The following is a 21,621-nucleotide window of genomic DNA, read 5'->3' as shown; positions in this document are numbered from 1 at the left end:
TAGGGAGATGCATATTTCTGAGTATCATCTTGGCTTTCCTTCAAAGGATACAGTTTTCATCACCATCTATGTTCTTTGGAGGGCCAGGCATGTTGAGAAGAACAAGTCTGGCATCATGGGATCTATTTACAATTACTTCATTTAACTTCACTGCTGTGTGCATTCTTCTGACATTTGACTGGTTCCTGTTGAAGAATCACATGTTTACTGTTAGAAAAAAAAACCTGTAAAACTGAACTGGGAAAAAAATCATTACAAAAATATCTTATAATGACCATCTCTACAAAATACTATTTAAAAAGTCAACTAATCAAACACTTTTTCCCCCAGGTTTTATTTGAAAGGTACAGAGTTATTTGTACCTCCATGTGTTTAGAGCTAATACTATTCCACTAGTTTTGGTGATCTGTGTTTGGAAGGCATCATTTAACTTATTTCCCATTCCATTGCTGGCCTCGGTCTCTCCTAAGCAGCTATTGCCAGACTGCATGAAATAAGAAATTCACCTTAAGATCACCAGTACAAATATAAACTCTATTGCACCGAGGGTCTCATCTACTGACTCACTGATGACAATGGTAAGAGTCTCATTGACTTCAAGGGGCTTGGGATCAGGCCCAAACTGAGTAAGACATGAGCTGGAGTGGATGGTTATCGACTATGAAAAGTGGAAAATACCAAGGTCCTCCACTGTGACCTCAGATCACAGTTGAGCTGGAATTCTTGAAGTGAATGTCTCTGTCAACAACTTGTAACAACCTAAGGAGCGTTCCACCACACCGGCAGGGCTTTCAAGCAGGGCATTATGCTCCTACACCAGGGAATAAATCACTAGCCCTATGCATCCGCACAAGGCGAATAAGGCACTGTCCCCTTCCTCTCTTGCATGTGCCACCCATGTCTCGGGTTTCAGTACAGAAAGGAAAGCAGAGCCATTACTGCTCCCTTGCGCTGGTCAGCACAGCCAGCATGCCAGGTGTGGTACATTGTGCTGAGTGTAAGCCCAGCAGAGTTTACTTCCTCTGAATCACAGTCTGGTCCTTAGGCAGCATAACTATATGCGACCTCTTTCTCAGGGCACATGGCAAAACAATAGTCCAGGCCACACTGACCAAAAATCCCCCACTCAACACACTAAAGTACAGAAGAAATCCTAACTCGGAGAACTCCATGTCTCACAGATAACTCAGAAACTGGTGACGGCAACACCAGCCCACATTTCTAAGAAGTGCACTTGTGGTTTTTGAGCTGCAAAAACACTCATATCCTCACAGAAAGCGTCCAGGATTTATTACACTGAAAATCTGATCAGAGCACACCAATCCATGCTGAATAAGAACTGGAGAGTCAGGGAGTCATTTTTAGGCAGAAGATGTCTCCATCCAATAGGAAATTAACTATTAGTATGACTAATAAGGGCTAAAAAGGGAGAACAAAACAAAAGACAGACAGACAGATGCAGACTTAAAGGGAAAATCAATTAGCCTTTGCAACTTGGATAAGGATTTCTTTATTACAATTGATGTTTTTCAGGGAAGGGGGTTAGATAAGTACCCATTTTACATGCTACAAATTATGGTAACAGGCCTTACTGAACTCATTTCTTTTCTGGAGGCTTTTTTGGTTTTGAAGTCAGTTTAATTTTAGCTTTCATCTTGTGCTGATTAATTGGGTTGTATGTTTGTTGACATTTTGTAAAGGAATAAATTTCCCAAAACATTCAGGAAGTGGCAGATACACTGAGGTGACTCGTTTGCACTACTTTACCAAGAAACAGTCCTGCTACACAGAACTATGTCGGAGCAAGATTTACAACAGGGTCCAACTTGCCCAGTCTGGAATACTTTCCTTCTGATGTCACGCTATGGCCGTATGTTTTGTTGAAAAAGTGAGCACAGTCTTTGCCTCTTCCATGTCAGAAACAGAAAGGTCACAGACAAGACATCACTCTACTATAACTAGGGGAGATGAGGAATTGATTATTTTTGTAATCAACTTTTGGAAGAGATCTAAAGAGACAAAAAACATTTTCAAGGTGACCCTTAAAACTGGCATCTATCCAGAGAGCTGAGAAAATGCCATTTAGTATGGTGTAGGCATGAAAGGAACGGTTCACCCAGCCTCCAGGAGAGACTACGAGCAATGTTCCTTTGGGGACAGGACTGGGGGCCTGTGCAGACAGAACTGGACCTGAAAAGAATCTCATTTCAAGCTGCTATGCAAACTATTGCAAACAGTGGAGAGTAAAACCATTCAAACGATGGTCAAAGCACTTGGACCATGTCCTTTGCGTATCATATTTAAGCTTGTGAGAAAACTACAAAGAGCTAGAGAAGTTCAAGGCAGCACTGTCCCGAATTTCTGTTCTGTACAACAGGCTGAACTTTGGCATTCCCACCATCTGATACTGTGCCCCAACAATACCACACCTCCTTTGATCACCCAAACGGAAGTACGCCATTCTCGAAAACACAATTCAATGCTCAAACCTGAAGTTGTTTTTCCCTGAGTCAGTCCTGGTTAGACAGGGTAACTCTTGCAGACTTTGCTTTATGCTATTTCTAAGAGACCTATCGCCTTAAGAATCAAGGACCCAATCTCGCACCCTTTAAAGACAATGGCAAGTTTCCCTCAACTGCAAGCATGCAGGATCAAGCCCATTGTACAGTATCAAACGTAGGCTAATAATGTCATTCCTTTTCATCTAGGGAGAATTCCAGATCTTCCCACTCCTCTTCACAGAAAAACATTTTTAAACAATTAGCAAAAAAAACTTACAGGTTTTCCCACTCTCTGAAAGCATGAAAGGGAGATAAGAGTACATCAATTTAAATTTAAACACAGAATTTCTATGAATTTTTAAGAGTAAACTATGCTAGAATTACCTATACCAATGAATAGGAATTTCAAACACTCAGGAATTTTCACGGCGTTACTTAGCAGTGGGATGTGGCTATGAATACTAAAAAAAAAATCCCCAACGTTCTAGAATTGGCCCTTAAATTGTGGCTCCATGTAAAATGGAAGAATTGTTTGTAATCCCTTATGTAATATATGTGTATCTGAGACCATCCAGCACTAGTTTATTGGCAGATAACCCTAACCCTAACCACATCCCACCTTTAAGCTTAGCTCTGCATTAGGGTGACTAACTGCTGACTTTCCACTGGTAAAGCCTTAAACGTTTAAACGCAAGAGAGACCTGTGCCGCACTAAAACGTTTTTTTAAAAAAGGAAGTCAAGTTATTTTGTCATTAGGGATGGCGTACAATGGACAGCAGCACAGCCAGACTTTAACCCCAAGAGGTCTGAGATATCGGCCCCAATGAGACTCACGGTTTAATACTGATCAGTTCTCTGAAGTTTTCCACTGCAGTGTTCCGGTTCCGTTTTTCTGAGTCGCATTTCTCTTTTGTCCACGTCATCTGAATTTTATCAGGTACTGTCTCCCCCTCATCTTCTTCATCTGAGTACAGACTTTCCAGCCGTATTATAGAGTGTCTGTCCTTTACCAGCTGGGCCTGAGAAGTGTTTAAATGGCAAGCTGAGTTCTACTTTCACAGGTTAATTTTATCTTTTCCGGATCCCTTTCACCAATTAAATAGCTGTCATTTCATTGTACTCTTCACCTGTGTTCAGGGGAGGAGCCAGAGCAGTTCACTAACACAAAGAGCAAATAGGGTTATGGTGCGTATGAGTCCACCAGAATTTGGACCAATGGTGGTGTCTCTATACAGAGAAATAGAGAACTTGACATTGTAAAATAGTATGGAACCTGGCAGCACAGATTGACCCCAAGCTGATGAAAACTGTTCTGCTCAGATGGAACAGGATAATACAAACTGAAGAGCTTTGGTGGCCAAGTGAATTAGTTGCCTTGTTCTACCAGAATCCAAGACACGACATAAACCCACACTAGCAAAACAGGATGCGTCATGAACTGGGACAAACCCAGGATATCGCATGTATTGGAAACTCAAGACTTTCAAGAAACCTCCTAAGACTTGTATTCTGAATTAACTGGACATCACATAATCATTCAGGGAAATGCACAAAAGGCTTTTTACAGCTTATGTGACCACCATACATTCTTTCCTAAGACAAAGCATTTCTAGCATGGCTCCATGAGTGCAGGCAAGATGTTAACCAATAGGATTAAACCTAGTTTTCAGACATAGCAACTGAAAAGGCTACACTGAATGTTCGTTTTCTTCAAGATGTGGGAGGTGTCTGTGTATTAATTCATGAAAGTTTTACTATGCTATATGAAGGATTTGAAATGGTACTAGGAACAGCGCTTGGATTCATCCACCTTAGCTTTTTCTATAGTGAATGACATACCTCCCTTTCCCTTTCGGTTTTGGTCAGTCTCATTTGCCTCAGCATCTGAGATCTCTGCTCCATCATTAGGGTCCGCTCGTAGGTATAAGCTGAAATATCACTGTTTTGCTGCAGAAATAAGAAAAATATTCCTCTTTGCAATCAAACAACTTACTAGCATTCAAACTTTAAGGAGAAATAGGATCAATCCCTTACCATTTCTACCACTTCCACCTCTGCCTCTATTCGTAGTTGATAAAGGAAAGTAGCCAGGTCCTTCTTCATCTGAATGCTGTTGTCATCCATCTGGGCTACTGTGAAAATTCTCATTTTGCACTTTCTCCAGACCTATGGGGGAAAATACAAGCTCTCAAAACACGTGAACCAACAACTTCTTTTCTACACAAAACAGAACTGTAATAAATTTTTTTCCAACATAGTTATTGTACTGGGCTCTGTGGATTTTTTTTAAACACATCCATATTGTTGACTTTCCCATCACAGAAATCAAGCATAGTTTAGGAGCACTGCTGATGCACTGTGTTGATAAACTGAGATGATTAACTGTGTTTGTTAAAGTCATGCTTGATAATGAGCCATTAATGTAAGGCAGGCCCTAAATTTGTATCCAGCTTCTCTTTTGGCTTAAAGATAACAAAGAAAAGCCATTTGAGGCCAGCCCGATGGTCCTATGAACTAGAACATAAGAAAAATCCCAGTTCGGTTTCTCACTAGTAAGTCTGCACATTTTTCACTGCTATATTTCCCTTGACAAAACCCATGACTTTGGGGGGGGAAGGATACCTCAATAAAACCTTATTCATTGACCCTGGTCTGCTTGTTGGTGAGTCTGCCACAAAATCTTGACATATTTCATTCTTCTGGGGTGTTTTATGATCTTTATATTCTTTTAAACTTCAACAAAAAATAACTTAACACAGGTGTGCTATATGCCAAGGTTTGTGAGATTAATTTTTTTCTTGCATTCCTGTCACGACAAAACCAATCATAGCCATTACATTGGCTAATAAGTTTCCTGGCCCCATCAAGTGACCCAAAGCTGAAGCGGCTTCACGAGGCTTAATATTTTCCCATCCAGCCTAAAGCCATGATGTAGGGACAAGCAAGTTACCTGCAGAGGACAAACTAGGAAAAAGTCACCAAAAATCCCCAGGGCACTATATTTTAAAAGCACAACATTTTGGACACAATGGGCATAAATACTCTCTTATTTTTAAAAGATACCGCACTACTGAAAGATTTTAAATTTTCTTATTTTAACCGTCTCTTCTCATGACCGAGAGGTTAGTGGATTCCTTTCACTTAAGGAGACCTAGGTTCCTCCTCTTTGTCTTTAATAACCACCACACTTTGGAATAATGGGCTGCCTCTTCCAAGGGAGGCCAAGAGATGGAGCAATGCAAGGCAGCTCAGGAGAGGTGCAATCATGGGTAACTATGGGCTAGAGAGAGGGACAACTTTCAAAATGGTATCCATAAGCAGTCTGCTGAGTCCTTTATGGTACATTTCTTATTAAATTTACATAGCTAGCAACAGAAGACTGTGCAAGTCTTTTGGGGGAAGGATAGCTCAGTGGTTTGAGCATTGGCCTGCTAAACTCAGGGTTGTGAGTTCAATCCTTGAGGGGGCCATTTAGGGATCTGGGGCAAAAAACTGTTAGGGACACTGCTTGGTCCTACTGTGAATGCAGGAGACTGGACTCAATGGTCCCCTCCAGTTCTATGAGATAGGTATATCTCCATATTTTTTAAAAAGGCTCAAACACAGCTACAGGGACTCTGCCTTTTCAATGCAGTACCTTTCATTTTTTTATAAGGTAAAGATTTCTGAGTTTGTATGACCACTCCTGTTATGATCACATAGGAAAAGATACCGTATTTTTCCTTGTATAAGACGCCCCCAACTTTTCTAACCCCAAATTCAGGTTTTTTGTTTTGTTTTGTTTTCTTTGCCGCTCCAGCCGCGCTTCAGCTGTGTCCCCCCCGCGACTTTGCCGCTCAGGCACAGGAAGAGAACGCCGAGGTAGGGGTAGAGGGGCCGAGGAGGGCCATGCGCCCCGGCTGGTCTCCGGCGGCGGCCCTGCCCGGCTCCTGCCGCGTCCCCCCCCCGGCCGCGCGACTCCTGCCCTGGCCCCGCGTCCCCGGCCGCGCGACTCCTGCCCTGGCCCCGCGTCCCCGGCCGCCCAGCTCCCCGCGTCCCCGGCCGCCCGGCTCCCCAGCCCCAGCCGCCCGGCTCCCCGCGTCCCCAGCCGCCCGCTCACCGGCCGCCCAGTCCTGCGTCCCCAGCCGCCGGCCCCCCGGCCCCGGCTCCCCGCGTCCCCGACCCACCGCGTCCCCGGCCGCCCGGCTCCCCGCGTCCCCGGCCGCCCGGCTCCCCAGCTCCCCGCTTTGCCGGCCGCCCGCCCGGCCCCGCTTCCCCGACCCCGCTTTGCCGGCCGCCCGCCCGGCCCCGCTTCCCCGACCCCGCTTTGCCGGCCGCCCGCCCGGCCCCGCTTCCCCGGCCCCGCTTCGCCGGCCGGCCGCCCGCCCGGCCCCGCTTCCCCGGCCCCGCTTCGCCGGCCGCCCGCCCGGCCCCGCTTCCCCGGCCCCGCTTCGCCGGCCGCCTGCCCGGCCCCGCTTCCCCGGCCGCCTGCCCGGCCCCGCTTCCCCGGCCGCCTGCCCGGCCCCGCTTACCTGGTCCCGCTTCGCCTGCCGCCTGGCCCCGCTTACCCGGTCCCACTTTGCCGGCCGCCCGGCCCCGCTTACCCGGTCCCGCTTCTTTGGCTGCCCGGCTCCGGGTCCCCGTCCACGGCCGCCCGGTCCCGCTTTGCCGGATCCAGCCACGTGCAGGCAGCGTGGTAAGGGGGCAGGGAGGGGGTGTTGGAGAGAGGGCAGGGGAGTTCAGGGGTGGGGGGGTGGATAGGGGTTGGGGGGGTCAGAAGGCAGGGAACAGGGGGCTTACTTCCGTGTATAAGACTACCCTCAATTTTTAGTCTAAGGATTTTAGGAAAAAGTATAGTCTTATACACGGAAAAATACGGTACATTCTGCTAATATAAGAATGTATTGTACATGAGCAGAATGTACATGTGGGTCAAAAAACATTTTTTATAAATATATAATACAAGAAAAAACGTATTGAGAGAACAGTATGAGGATCGTCACTTATTGTTGGTTCACTGTTCCACACCATACACTGACGCATACATAGTGGTAGGCAGATGAATTTGTTCTCTAGCTCTTTTCATCCTTACTTTATGCTGTTTCAGTAGAAAAGGAAGCAACATCAACATGCCTCCATCATGCACAATCCACCACACATCAATGTTGCCTTCGTTGTAACGTTCATGGTTGCTAGGATAGAAAGACACATTTTTGGGCACCAACAGAGCCAGATGGGCAGCAGTTGTACAACGCACAGTATCTGCAGGGAAGTGGAAGACAGCAGACAGTCACTTTTCTATGGTACTGTAAGAGAAAATTATAGTGGAAAAGGCTATTCAGCGAGCAAGTGTCACCTACCTATAAAATCACTGCTCACGTGAAATACATGTATTTACTCCTTTTGTGTAATTGTGCAACTATAAAGGCTTTTTAACTGAAAAAATGGTATTGTTTATTAACAACCATTTGAAATGGCATATAGACACATATACCTGTCAATGCGTGCCATTATTTACTTTTTACTTTTTTTGTTAATATTCATGCAAATAGTGGGAAAGCGATGCTGAACTTGCAGAATAAATCTGTTCAATCAAAAGTATAATGTGTGTAGAGTAGTACAGGTAACTCGGTTCTACGTGTCTAACCACATATTACAACTAACCTATAAATGTTTTCCAGGCTCTCGCATCTTCACTTTGTCTCCAGCCATATGGCCATCCCAAAACCACAGTGTTGTGTTTCATGCCACCTAGTCCACAGGACTGTATCAAGTGGGCAATTCCTTCTCGAACCTTGGTGGCTACAACTACTTGACAAAATCCTTTCACTTTCTCAATTTCAATCATGTTCTTAATAGTCTGGAAGACAGGCAGGGGAAAAAAGTTCTCCATTAAAATGAACTCAGGTCCTCTATATCAACTGATTATTATACTTCTTACGCATGTTCATGCTGTCATCTGCATATACTCATCAGGGGCAGTTTACTGCCCTATTGTGAGTAATGAAGGACAGGAGAATCATATGTAGTACAAGGCTTCATTTGCTATAAGGCTTTATAACAAGGCTGCAAGATATAAACAGAACAATAATTTCATCCTTAGCAAGAGGTTATCCCACAGATATATGAATTAGCTTTCCATTTTTAAAGTACTGTCTCCACATCTTCAAGAACAGCTGGGGGGTTGGGGGCTGGGAATATCATGGTATCCTGTGACTAAGCAGATGTAAATGATTAAGCATTAGGAAAGGTGCAATGGACTTTATAAGTCTTCTACCGCTACATCGAATAAGCAAAATACAGCAAATGGGATGGGTTCAGAATAGCTATTGCGATGTTTCAAGATCAGTTCAGAAAATTACAGACCACATCATCCCTTACGTGAATCAGTCGACATCATGAAACATTAGTTCTCTCATTTGGGTGACAATGTGTCCTGTTAAATGAGCTAGAGATGTATACACATACGATCTAGAACTTAATGCCGCAGCCATGACATGGATTTTAGATCTTTAGACCCCCCAATTCAGCAGCAGACTTAAGCATGTCTTTAAACACTTCGGGGCAACAGGCATCTAGTACGCTTGTGTTTAAGAGCTTTGCTTTACTGGAGCCTGCTTTACTTTCCACAAAGTTTAATAAACATTCACTACAATTGTGTAAAATCATTATTATATGTCAATAGTTAAAGCTCGCACCTGTTCAGCAGCTTGGGCCTCTCCATAACTCTCCAGGAAATTCCCTTGGATCACTGTCCCTATGATAGTCAAACCTTTGCCAGCTTTCAGCTGAGAAGCAAATGTTAACAGCCTCGGATACTTCACGTGCAAATCTTCATCTAATTTCAGAAGCACCAGCAATTGAGGCCTAGAAGAAAAGAAAGAGCAGTCCTGGTAATTCTTATAAAACTTTTTTTAAAATGTTTGCCTCACTAGTTATCTTAATTATGCTTCAGCATTAACACTGATACCCACACCAGTGAAGTACTATCTCTGTACCATATGTACTGAAAGGGCAGTACTTGATGTTTTATTTCTTTAGACAAAGCAGATCTGGAATACTGTCTGGAGAGTCTTCTTCCACGTGGGTTTGAAGAAAGGGTTTTACTAGTCAAAGAGGTCTGCATTAGCATTTTACTTACAGAGGCTGATTTTCAAGGATCTGCCCAATACAAAACACATTGCATGCTACATTTATGCAATAACACTACCTTCTAGGTCTATATGGATACTATGTACCAAACACGTGGGAATTAAGATTACATTCCAAATAGACAAATGAATTTCACCTTCTTCTGACATGTGAGATACATGCAACTTCAGTCTGACATTATCAACATTTGGATTTTCTTTCCCAACATTCAGCTATGAGTAACACAAAACCATGATGTATAGGATTTTGTTTGTATTATTTAAGGTAGACTTCTACTCCTCTCGATAGATGGAGGAGTGCTCAATATCTCCATACGGTAGTGCTAGTTAGCAACATAACACAAGCTAGATTGAGCTATGCACTTCAGAGATGAAAGTCATGAAAGAGTACAAGCTTACCTTTCAGTTAATGAGGATTTCTCAGCCCCCTAAGCCTTACTATTTTCCAGCTGCTGCACGTAGAACTCTGCTCTCTCAGAGCAAAATGCATGTTGCCCATGTAATCTGGCTGCATGCAGCTGAAGTGCAGAGGTTAGAGGGAGAAATCCTTGGCTACTATTCCAGTTTTAAAGCTGGAACCACATCAGCAACCTCTGTGCCACTACTGCAGGATATTAAGCCACTGCATTCCTGGAATCACAGATCTTGTGTGTCATTCCCCAACTCCACTTTCTGAACTAGCCTACACAGGGCCTGAATCAAGACTCCATCCACATCCCAGACAAGATGGGCTGCTGCTCTGTCTCTGCAGGTCACCCCCAGTGTAGTTAATGTAGCGTTGGATATCTTACACGGGCTGCTGCTCTGTCTCTGCAGGATACCCACAGTGTAGTTAATGTAGTAAGGAATATCTTACATGAGCTGCATGCATTTCATACTAAGTGTGCGGGACTTAATCTTTTAATGGGAGTCAAAGCATGTGAGTAAGTTCTTAAACTTCTTTTGTATTTTAAGATAGCAAAGCTCCTGTCCAGTTCCAAGCAAATTATTTACATGTAAACTGTGGGCATCATTTTGAACCCTGCACATGCAACCAGAAGCTCAGCAAAATCTGCATTTTGCACATCCAAAATGCCTACCTCCAGTTCTTGGTGTGGGGAGGACCTTCTTCCAGTCTTAGCAAGGCATATCTGGCAGCACTGAGTGACAGACCCCGAATACCATCGCCCCATTCCTTCTCTGCACTGTAAAGAATCACATATTTTAGTGAATACATGGTTTGAGATCTGCTGATGAAAAGCGATATATATGAGCTAGGAGGTATTATTTCAGCAGTGTTTAACCTCCTTGCTCTTGCATAGAAGTCATAATTACTTTATAACAAATTTACGGATGTGCTTCACAACCTAATGTACTCACTGGGCTGAACTGCAAGATGTATTTCAAGCAAACACATCAGGCAGAGAATCACAGAACTGGAAGGGACCTCAAGGGGTCATCTAGTCCAGTCCCCTGCACTCAAGGCAGGACTAAGTATTATCTAGACCATCCCTGACATGTGTTTCTCCAACCCGTTCTTAAAAATCCCCAATGATGGAGATTTCACAACCTCCCTAGGCAATTTATTCTAGTGCTTAGCCACTCTGACAGTTAGGAAGTTTTTCCTAATGTCCAATCTAAACTGCCCTTGCTGCAATTTAAGCCCATTGCTCCTTGTCGTATCCTCAGAGGTTAAGAAGAACAATTTTTCTCCCTCCTCCTTTTAACAACCTTTTATGTACTTGAAAACTGTTATCATGTCCCCTCTCAGTCTTCTCTTCTCCAGACTAAACAAACCCAATTTTTTCAATCTTCCCTCATAGGTCATGTTTTCTAGACTTTTAATCATTTTTGTTGTTCTTCTCTGGACTTTCTCCAATTTGTCCACATCCTTCCTGCAATGTGGCACCCAGAACTGGACACAATACTCCAGCTGAGGCCTAATCAGCGCGGAGTAGAGCAGAAGAATTCCTTCTCGTGTCTTGCTTACAACACTCCTGCTAATACATCCCAGAATGGTGTTTGCTTTTTTTGCAACAGCCTTACACTGCTGACTCATATTTAACTTGTGATCCCCTATGACCCTCAGATCCCTTTCTGCAGTACTCCTTCCTAGGCAGTCATTTCCCATTTTATATGTGTGCAATTGATTGTGCCTTCCTAAGTGGAGTACTTTACAATTTATAAATCACTCCTGTCTGTGGTTGAGATTTCCTTGGGACATCATCATGCGTGAACCACACCATGTGCTTCAACATTGGATTTGTGAACAATGAAGTTATCTAGCCAAACTACCAGTCTAAGAGACTGAAAATAACAATCTCATGCATCCCAAGCCAGGCTGAGTTTGTGTGCTGGTTCTCTCCCCACAAGACTCTCTAAAAACCCTTAGTGCCTGGCCAATTTATGAGCCAAAAGGAATGGCTTTAGAGAAGGCTCCATTCAGGCCTCCTTGGCTAGAAGTCGTCAAAGTTCAAAGAGGGTAAAGTGGAGCAGGGAACTAGATCCCCAAAATAGGCCCCCAATTCCCGCTAACACAGAGATTTCAAGAAACATTTTGCAGATGCTTACCCAAGAAACACGTCCTGATCTAATAAATTCTTTTTTGAATCACCACCACAAAGCAGTTGCAAAAATACTCTCACGTAGGAAATTAATACCATAGACACAAAGCAATGCCCATTCATGTGCCGAACCAATAAATGGTAAGTAAGTCCAAGTCTCCCCTTACCCTTCTCCTTCTGAAAATACTTACCCTTGGTATTCAATGTACTTGTAAATCATGCCAGCAATGAGCATAGCCACTAGAGCATAATACCAGGATGAAATGAACATCAATGCAAGACAAATACTCATGCCTAAAAATGATAAAGCCCTGGGAGGGGAAAAAATAGGTATTAGCAAGTACCTGGGGAGAAAAAGCTAAAAGCTTGAAGTACCTGCTACAAACCCATTGGTTATTTTAGTTGCTTTCCCCCTTGAAGTTTCTCACCTTCTGTATCCTCTCTCCCGAAGAGATGGCAGTAAAAAGCAAACAATAACTTCCATCACCACTGTTGTCATATACTTTATTGTGGGGATGACACAATTACTATATTAATCACCACAATTCTGGTCCACACTAAACAGAGGAGTTTCTTCCTGCATCCCTGACTACTACCAGATGGATGGAAGAAATCAAGCAGCCTTAACTGAGTCCCTCCTGACAGCCCCAGGGCACTGCAGAATCTTTCCATCTTCTCAGCCATCCTAAGGTGGCCCAAGACACAATTTCAGAAACAAGGTGCCTGAGTAAGGTCCTCCATGGCTAGCTGCAAAAGCCACCTATAGAAACACTCCATGCCTGTGATCAGCAGCAGAAAACACACACTAACATCCCCTCTATTAGGAAGCTCTTCCCTCATATGAAGGGTTAACAACAGTCTTCCAAATCCCCTCAGTAGACCACAGAATACGGACTAGAGTAGATCAAAGAATACACGGAATAATTTGCTTACCAATGATAGTATTTAAATCGGGGCCGCCAATTTGGAGTTCTTAAAAGTGTTTGTACTGCACATGCCAGATTGACAAAGAGGTAACACATCAAGAAAAACCTGTAGAGAAGGAACAATTTAGCACCTGTTAGTTTTTGACACAAACTGTAATAATGGAAAGGTCTGAATGTCACCCACATAACACCAAAACCAGTATCTGTTTTGCCACAAGAGGCTATACCTCCAATTTGTTACTAACGACAGGCCTAAACTGTTAATACAAATTAGATGTAAAGGTCAGAGACTCTTTACAAATGAATCTAACCAAATTCCTTCTGTCCAACTGCTCAGCACCAAACATGATACAGTTTTCTAAAGGGAAGACCAATCCAGCTTTGTCAGAAAAAATGTTCACTCATGATATATTTCAGAGGCATGACAATTTACATGTTCACTAAGATGGATGTCAGGTCATTTGTAGTCCTTAAATAAATGGAACTTCTGTTCCAGTAACTGTTGTATTTATCTAAAATAGAGGTTCTAAAAGGTAATAAGTTAACAGACTTCAGAAGCCTGCCATAGCTATCTTGTAACAGTAACTTTGTTCCTTACATGGAGAGAATTGGAGCCACCATGTCCAGGGAAGCTATAAGAATTCCGAGTTCAGCAATTAATGCTGTTAGCAGAAGCGCCCATGTTGGTTCACCATTTGCTTTCCCATGGCCAAAAACCTGAACAAAAAAAGAAAAGGAACATTATTTATTTGTACTATCACACTTGACTCAGAGCTTAACTTGACACTGCTTACAAATATGTTCAGTAACATTTTAAAATAAAATCTATTTCCCACTTCAAAGATAGTGTGTGGGGGGGATTTTCATATCTTTCATTGAAGGACAAGGACAGGAGTCCAGCTAGCCTCTACTCCCAATCTCTAGTCCATTGAGTTTGATGTCAGACTCCATGATACAAAAAATATTCATCCAAATCCTCCCTTCAATGCACATCTGCCTTTTTTTTTTTATTTTAAACATAGACCCTCACTTTAAAATCTAGTTTTAGAGTGGGGAATCCTTGTCCAATCTCCCTTTCTTCCCGTTTCTAGGAAGAAGAGCCTTCCCCTGCTTTTGACAAGATTAAGCAAGAAGTTAGTCGGAGAGGAGGCAGTAGTGATCTGCAACCAGTAGACAGCAACTAAAAAGTGAAGATATGGCTCCCACTTCAACACATGAAACCTGACTGGGGCCCTACTCTGGCAGAAACACCGAAGAAGGGTGAGAGATGACCAATGAGGGCTTGTCTCCATTACCCGATGGATCGATGGGCAGCGATCGATCCAGCGGGGGTTGATTTATTGCGTCCAGTCTAGATGCGATAAATAGACTCCCGAGCGCTCTCCTGTCGACTCCGGTACTCCACCAGGACGAGAGGCACAGGTGGAGTTTATGGGAGAGTGTCAGCCATCGACTTACCACAGTGAAGACACTGTGGTAAGTAGATCTAAGTACATGGACTTCAGCTACGTTATTCACGTAGCTGAAGTTGCATAACTTAGATCGATCCCCCACACCCCCAGTGTAGACCAGGCCTCACTCTCAAGGTCCAAATATCCCAAAGCAAGAGAGGCTGGAGGAATCTCAGCAGTTACATTTGCTCCACTCCTCCTAGCACCAGATCAAAGTGTAGGCAAGGTTAGTAGTGGAGCTGGTAGGCTTGCAAGCAGGGACTGGGAGCTTGAAGTTTAGTGGCCTGATTTCTGCATAACTAGCCTGCAACTCAGCAATCAGGTTTCTGATATCCACCAACTACATCTACGTATTCCAGTTTCCTTCTGCCAGTCTCCAGGAACATAACCTTACCCACTGGCTAAGCCATGGGGGTCGTGCATGCTGCGTACAGCACAATGAACGTTATTTAATATTTACAAACCCATAGGAAAGGAATAATGTTGTCCTTGGCTATAGCTTGCAGTAGCCGTGGGGCTCCAGTGAGGCTCTGTAAGCCTGCTCCGCAGGTAGAGAAGAATGAACCTATCACAATGACCCAAGGTGAGGGCCAAGAAAGTGTGCCCACCACTAAGTTCTTGTTCACTGCATCACCATACCTGTAGGACAAAGAAAGGTTAGCCAGTCTTATATTTCACTTTGACAGAGTCTGTCTTATTCAAATGTAAGCCAACAAGAAGTATGTTAGCTTTTATTTAAACCAAAATTTCCAGCAACTTCTTGAACAGAAAACTGCAATATAGGAAAAAATCTGAATCAATAGCCCAAGCGGCCTCCTACAGCAAGCTAACCACTACTGAAAAGAAGGTTGCGCCCATTTTCCAAGGACAGCCATCTGAAAACTCGCTTCAGTCTTAAGTTATTTATAACACTTCTATTGCCTTGTTAACCAAGCACTCATTTCTGTTCATCTGGTGAGAAGCCATCCTTAGTACATTGAAACCGAGCTCTCCTGTTTATTTAAACAACCAGTGACACCTACGTTTTTCTGCCCTAAGTCTTTTAGCATGCAATAACCACCATTAAGTATGGAAATTGGTTGTACAATTCCCAATATCAGACTCATACAAAAAGCTTCAGTGATGATAGACCTTTTCAACCAGATTGTAGCCTCATGCCAAACTTTATTAACAAGCAGTTCCCTGCTTGTCTCCTGAGAGAAGATCTTCATGGGAGCTTTCAGAAATGCTGTTTGTAGAATCCAGCATTAGGATAACTATCATTACTTGATTTACAGGGTTAAGAACCTGAGGGTAAGAAACATGATCGTCAAACGTGGCAACATGTTTCTAATTATAAATGGTTGCTTGGATTTGACCATGTTCATGTCCCCTTTTTATTCTTAATTCACAAGTGAGATTTTGGTCACAAGCATTTAAGGGAAACAGCAATCCTTCATATAAATACCCGTGAGCAATACCACATGTGAGCAGAAATGATCATGCACTATTTTAATGAGCAGTCATTCTGTATTAAAAAGTTTCAGCCATTCAATCAAAGTATAAAAAATATTATCCTCCAACTTGTGCCCACAGTGCCCATGAGTCACAGAGAGCAAACTATTCATTTTAACAACTATCTGCTAAGATCACATTGGCCCAAGACTGTCTATACTATTAGACAAATTCTCACAAATAGTCAATATATTTGCAGAAATCAAAAATTAGTTTCTCAGGAGGAAAAAGGGGCTGAATTCATCAGATAATTTATTTGCAAGGAAAAATTTCACCAGGTCTAGTAAGGAGGCAGAAAGGGAGAACAAGAGAGCAAAGGGGAAATTCAATGTTCAGATAACATCAGCGGGTTTTTGATTTTCTAGAAAGTCAGAAATCGATCTTTGAACCTAGTACCCCTTGGAACTCAAAAGGCAACCCATGATGCAAGGCAAAATGGGTAAAATGTTCTTCTGAAGACCCTACACTACTAGAGACTGGAGGGAACATTCACACAAAGCAGATGGAAGTGCAGAACCCATTCTTCCAAAGTATCCCTTACATTTTGAATGCAGATATGCCTAAGAGGCAGCTCTAGTCAGGTGTGGAGGTGAAGGCAAAGACTAAAACATTCATTGGCCAAAGGCAGGGCACAACGTTCCCTACCATGTTATAGGTAAAATATTTCACCATAACTTACTTATCTCTAAGAACAACGCCCTCTATGCAGGCTCCAAATAGTAACACACTGCTGAAATCTTGAGTATAGAGTACATTAAGGAAGGTAATTTTATTTAGACATGATAAATCAATGCAATTATATTGAACATCATTAAAGCTCAATGTTTACCCCTGTGCAAATGATTATGATGCAGTGGTATCCTCTATATAATCAGATATCATGATCACTCGAGGTATGCAGGGCAGTGAGCTGTTAATACCACCCAATGTACTTATGTATCTTTAATAGTTAAGAGACAAATATGATTAAATTGTTGTTCCAAAATTCAAATTTAAGAAAGACTGGATTAAAGAGACATGGTTAATGTTTTTAATAAAATTAGTTTTACATTTCAAAACTCCCCAGTGGGAACTGAAAGCCCTAAAGGAGACTGCTTTGAACAGGACGTTAACAGACCAAGTGGAGTGTAAGACAGCAACCATGCCCCAAACAGAAGAGCTCCAGTCTGGTAGGAAGTGACCCAGTGAAAGTGTAACTTGAGGAGATCAATTACGGATCTAGACACTTTGACAAACCCCTAGGGTCCTGGATGGAGACCAGGTGGAGTGGGCCCGGGTTGCCTACCTTGCCTCCATACTCCCCTGTAAAAGCAGCCTGCTGGCCGGGACACCCTCTGAATGACTAGAAACTGCAAGGCCGCTGCCTGACCACTAGGCCAGCTGGTCACCAGACTGTCCCGTTACCTCAACATACAAACAATAACTTCTGGAACGAAAAGGTCAGCTCCAGAAGTACCACACGGGAGCTCTCTGGAAGACAGATGGAGAATGACATGGAGTACAATGTCCCTTTGATGACAAAGGGCTCAGTCCTGATCTGCAGTTTGGCAAAAGTGTCAGCAGACAGGTTCATTTCCTGGTTCACATGTAGTTTGCAGAAGAGCTTATTAGCAGGATATCAGCAGCTAATTTTAGAGTGGTCTGGTCTACATTGATTCCTTTTATTCTAACTTTCCGTCACCACCCCAATTCCATTTCTTATTTAACAACCTAGCTACTACAGCTTGCCATCTCTGGCTACTCTGATGTTCCCTTTTACACATTTAGCTTTCAAATTCTTAGACAGCACACATTGCCCTCCCTTTACTCAAAATTAAAAACCTACTTGTTTTAAAAGGCACTGTGATCTAGAAATTCCTGTATTTACGGTCTTTCCCCACCTTACCAGCTGGCAGTGTTTTTAATGGATCTCTGCATTCTGCCAGCCCAAGATACCACTGACTGCTAGCCAGCTTTCTTAAAGGAGCAAGTAACAGCAGCCAGGAAGCAAAGCGATAGAGAGGGGAGGAAGTACCAATAAGTTATTTACTTATTCCCATAATACAAGAACTAGGGGTCACCAAATGAAATTAACAGGCAGCAGGTTTAAAACAAATAAGAGGAAGTTCTTCTTCACGCAGCGCACAGTCAACTTGTGGAACTCCTTACCTGAGGAGGTTGTGAAGGCTAGGACTATAACAATGTTTAAAAGGGAACTGGATAAATTCATGGTGGCTAAGTCCATGAATGGCTATTAGCCAGGATGGGTAAAGAATGGTGTCCCTAGCCTCTGTTCGGCAGAGGATGGAGATGGATGGCAGGAGAGAGATCACTTGATCATTGCCTGTTAGGTTCACTCCCTCTGGGGCACCTGGCATTGGCCACTGTCAGTAGACAGATATTGGGCTAGATGGACCTTTGGTCTGACCCGGTACGGCCATTCTTATGTTCTCAATTGAACCAGTGTTTATGTTCTTTCACACATATGACAATTGCAATGGTATTTATATCAACTGAAAACAGTGCAATGAACCAGGAACACAAATAATAATAAAAGTTCAATTGAGTCACAATATGCTAGACTTCTATTCTACTTTTAAAGGATACAGACGAGTGACGTGGTGACAATAGCCAGAATTGTTCCAACAGGAATAGATTTTTGCGCATCTTTGAGGTCTCCTGATCTGTTTGAACCAGCCATGATACCTAAACATGATTTCAGTTTAAGAAAATGTTTTTGGAAACACTACAAAAGATCAAATAAAGTTAATTAAAAATCCCACAAAACCCTTTCCCAGTATTCACCAGTCACTGAAGGGAAGAAGATGCCAACTAGTACTGTGAAGGAAGTGGCTATATCCGCAAACACATAAAGGTGAAGGTTGCTTTTCAGCCCTGGTACATCAACTGATGGATGATCAGCTTTTTCCAGTATCTCTCCTTTCTCCATATAATTGCTCCACAGATTATCTGGGGGGCGGGAAAAGGGCAGGAAAGGGGAGTTACTACCACAAAAAGAGAATAGTAAATACAGGCTAACCCAAACCTAACTTACTGAACTCTTAACGATCTACTCAAAGCAGTAACAGGCTGGAGTGAAACTTAGTGGGTTACTACAGTTACAAAACTAGACACACAAAACTTCCAAAACAGAAAAGGTTTCCATCGTATTTTCATGCAAACTTTTCACAAGTGCAACGAACATGTTTGGATTATCACCTCACAAACCAACTGCCTAGAAAGGTTCATGCAACATTTATTTTTTGATTCTCTAAAGTTAATGAACTGATGTATATCATTCTAACGTACCACTTAAATAGACTTGCTCTAACCAAAGCAACATAAGTTTAGCATTGCCACATAAATTAGGCATATTAGATGAAAAAGCATAACCGAAAACCTAAAGAGGTAATCCTGACCAGATATCTGGATGGAAGTTATTTTATTCTTTAGGAAGTGGAAGTATAATGACTGCATGGATTTGCATTTAACTAATGCTTCAACAATGCATGGAATAAGCAGTGAGTATGTCTGCTGATCTTCCTTGTTAAATAGGAACTTTATGAACATATACACATCACCTGCACACAGCAAATGTTCCCTGTAATTCTTTAGAGTGAGCATTTTGTAGTATTATATACTGTAGCTTTGCAGTAGCTTTGTAGAGAGCAAGGACACAGATGAATCACCTTCATGCACACACTTCTATGCTTCTTCCAGCTAGAATCTACTATGTTATAAATCGGAGCATGTAACATCCTACCACTGCTCTCCAGCCCAGACATTTTAGCCTGGTTTTGAAGAGTTATATAGGATGCCCAGGTTAATTCGCCCTACAATATTAATGTAGTTGAGTTTCTATTGCAAATATCAGTCTCATTCAGTCAATTTTGTAGAACTGAGACTAAGCCTCTTATCTAGAAAAGCGATTAACACCTTCTACTCTTTAAAGTATTCTAACAGTTTTCTTCAAAAGGGTTTTCTTAACTGTAATTAGATTTCTTCAGTGCTTTTTCTCTACTAGCATAGAATAGCTCAATCCACCTCAACTGTTCTGCATGACTCTTAACAAGAGGATTTCCTTTGATCCAACAGTGTTTTGTATCATACCTTTTAAAATGCCACTTGCAGCTCCAGGAATACCAGCTATCTCCGTAAGGTTGTTGAGCAGAAAATATTTGTCGCAGTTATCAGTGGTTAAGTTAGAAGTATGGCAGAAGAGTTCCCAGAGCTTGGTGGCCACAGTCATATTACCCACAATTGTTGTTTTGGCACAAACATCAAAATGATCTCTGGTCAGGGTCCTGTTGCCCAGCATGCAAATCCTGGAAGGGGAATGAGAGAGTCATGTAGAACCACACACTAAGCAAAGATGGTTACTTGCACCAGGTGTTATTTGGAAAGTGTAATGTTTCCCTTTTCATACACTGGGATTTTAAAGTGGTTCTCCTTCCTAACAACACGTTCCAGATATGAGACTTTCCTGGGCAGCAGAACCAGGAGCGTATATGTTGATGTTGTTCTGTTTTAATATTCAAAATGAACATGTAATTATTTCTCTCTCCCCTTCCCCCCGGTGTCCCACTTCCAGGCTGCAGCTGGGGATATTTTGCCTACATGTGGGGCTGGCAGTTCTGAAGATCAGCAGCATCTGAAGGGTATGTGCCACCTAATGCCCCTCCCCCCATGAGAGGGATGCAGAACAGATGGAGGGAAAGGATTATAGAGCACAAGCCTTGGATTTGTGAGACCAGGGTTCAATTTCCTCCTCTGCCACAGACTCCCTTTGTGTCCTTGGGCAAGTCTCTTAGTCTCTCTGTGCGCAGTTCTCTAAACAATGGGGACAATAGCACTTCCCTATCTCACTGGGGTGCTCTAAGGATAAATACATGAAAGACTGTGAAGTGCTCAGATACTAAACTAATGGGGCTATATGAGGTACAGGCTGACCAAGCCTAGATCACCAGTGTGAATAGGGGGTTACTGCTATGTTTCTCCAGCTGGTTTGTCAGGAGTGAAGAGAAGAAAAATTCAGGACGTTTCATTGTGGCTATAATCCATGACAAAAACAATATTAGCCAACATTTTTGCTCTACTTTTATGCATGAGTGACTGAAAGACTGTACTTAGAGTAGTTACCAATGGTTCACTGTCAAACTGGCAGGGGGGAAAAGGGGGAGTGTGTATATAATAGGGTCCCACAGGGGTTCGTCCTGGAGCCGGTACTATTCAATATATTCATTAATTACTTGGACGATGGAGTGGAAAGTATGCTTATAAAATCTGCAGATGACACCAAGCTGGAAAGGGTTGCAAGCACTTTGGAGGACAAGACTAGAATTCAAAATGACCTTGACAAATTGGAGAATTGGTCTGAAATCAACATGCTGAAATTCAGTAAAGCTAAGTGTGAAGTACTATACCTAGCAAGGAAAAATCAAATACAAAAGGGGGAATAACTGGCTAGGCAGTAGTACTGCTGAAAAGGACCTGGTGGATCACAAATTGAATATGAGCCAAAAATCTGATACAGTTTCTAAAAAGTCTAATATAATTCTGGGGTGTATTAACAGGAATGTCATATGTAAGACACAGA

General features: G+C 42.7%; 1 protein-coding gene across 3 annotated transcripts in view; it reads right to left on the bottom strand.

Moving 5' to 3' along the window:
• SLC12A4 (solute carrier family 12 member 4) overlaps window positions 1–21,621 on the bottom strand; it is a 77,187-nt gene that overhangs the window by 5,497 nt on the left and 50,069 nt on the right. For all 3 annotated transcript variants that reach the window (XM_044986964.1, XM_044986966.1, XM_044986965.1), the window contains exons 8-23: window positions 20,136–20,350; window positions 18,831–18,995; window positions 18,633–18,731; window positions 16,726–16,783; window positions 15,017–15,191; window positions 13,700–13,818; window positions 13,109–13,207; window positions 12,367–12,486; window positions 10,712–10,816; window positions 9,180–9,348; window positions 8,146–8,341; window positions 7,574–7,743; window positions 4,537–4,668; window positions 4,342–4,449; window positions 3,337–3,521; window positions 52–185 (exon numbers count right to left, since the gene is read on the bottom strand). In XM_044986964.1, the coding sequence (XP_044842899.1) occupies window positions 52–185; window positions 3,337–3,521; window positions 4,342–4,449; window positions 4,537–4,668; window positions 7,574–7,743; window positions 8,146–8,341; window positions 9,180–9,348; window positions 10,712–10,816; window positions 12,367–12,486; window positions 13,109–13,207; window positions 13,700–13,818; window positions 15,017–15,191; window positions 16,726–16,783; window positions 18,633–18,731; window positions 18,831–18,995; window positions 20,136–20,350 (2,249 nt within the window). The remainder of the gene's footprint in view (window positions 1–51; window positions 186–3,336; window positions 3,522–4,341; window positions 4,450–4,536; window positions 4,669–7,573; window positions 7,744–8,145; window positions 8,342–9,179; window positions 9,349–10,711; window positions 10,817–12,366; window positions 12,487–13,108; window positions 13,208–13,699; window positions 13,819–15,016; window positions 15,192–16,725; window positions 16,784–18,632; window positions 18,732–18,830; window positions 18,996–20,135; window positions 20,351–21,621) is intronic.

This window comes from Mauremys mutica, chromosome 14 (assembly GCF_020497125.1).
Source record: "Mauremys mutica isolate MM-2020 ecotype Southern chromosome 14, ASM2049712v1, whole genome shotgun sequence".
Lineage (NCBI taxonomy): Eukaryota > Metazoa > Chordata > Testudines > Geoemydidae > Mauremys > Mauremys mutica.
Note: the sequence above shows the minus strand (reverse complement) of the source record. Positions and strands in the feature narration are given on the sequence as shown.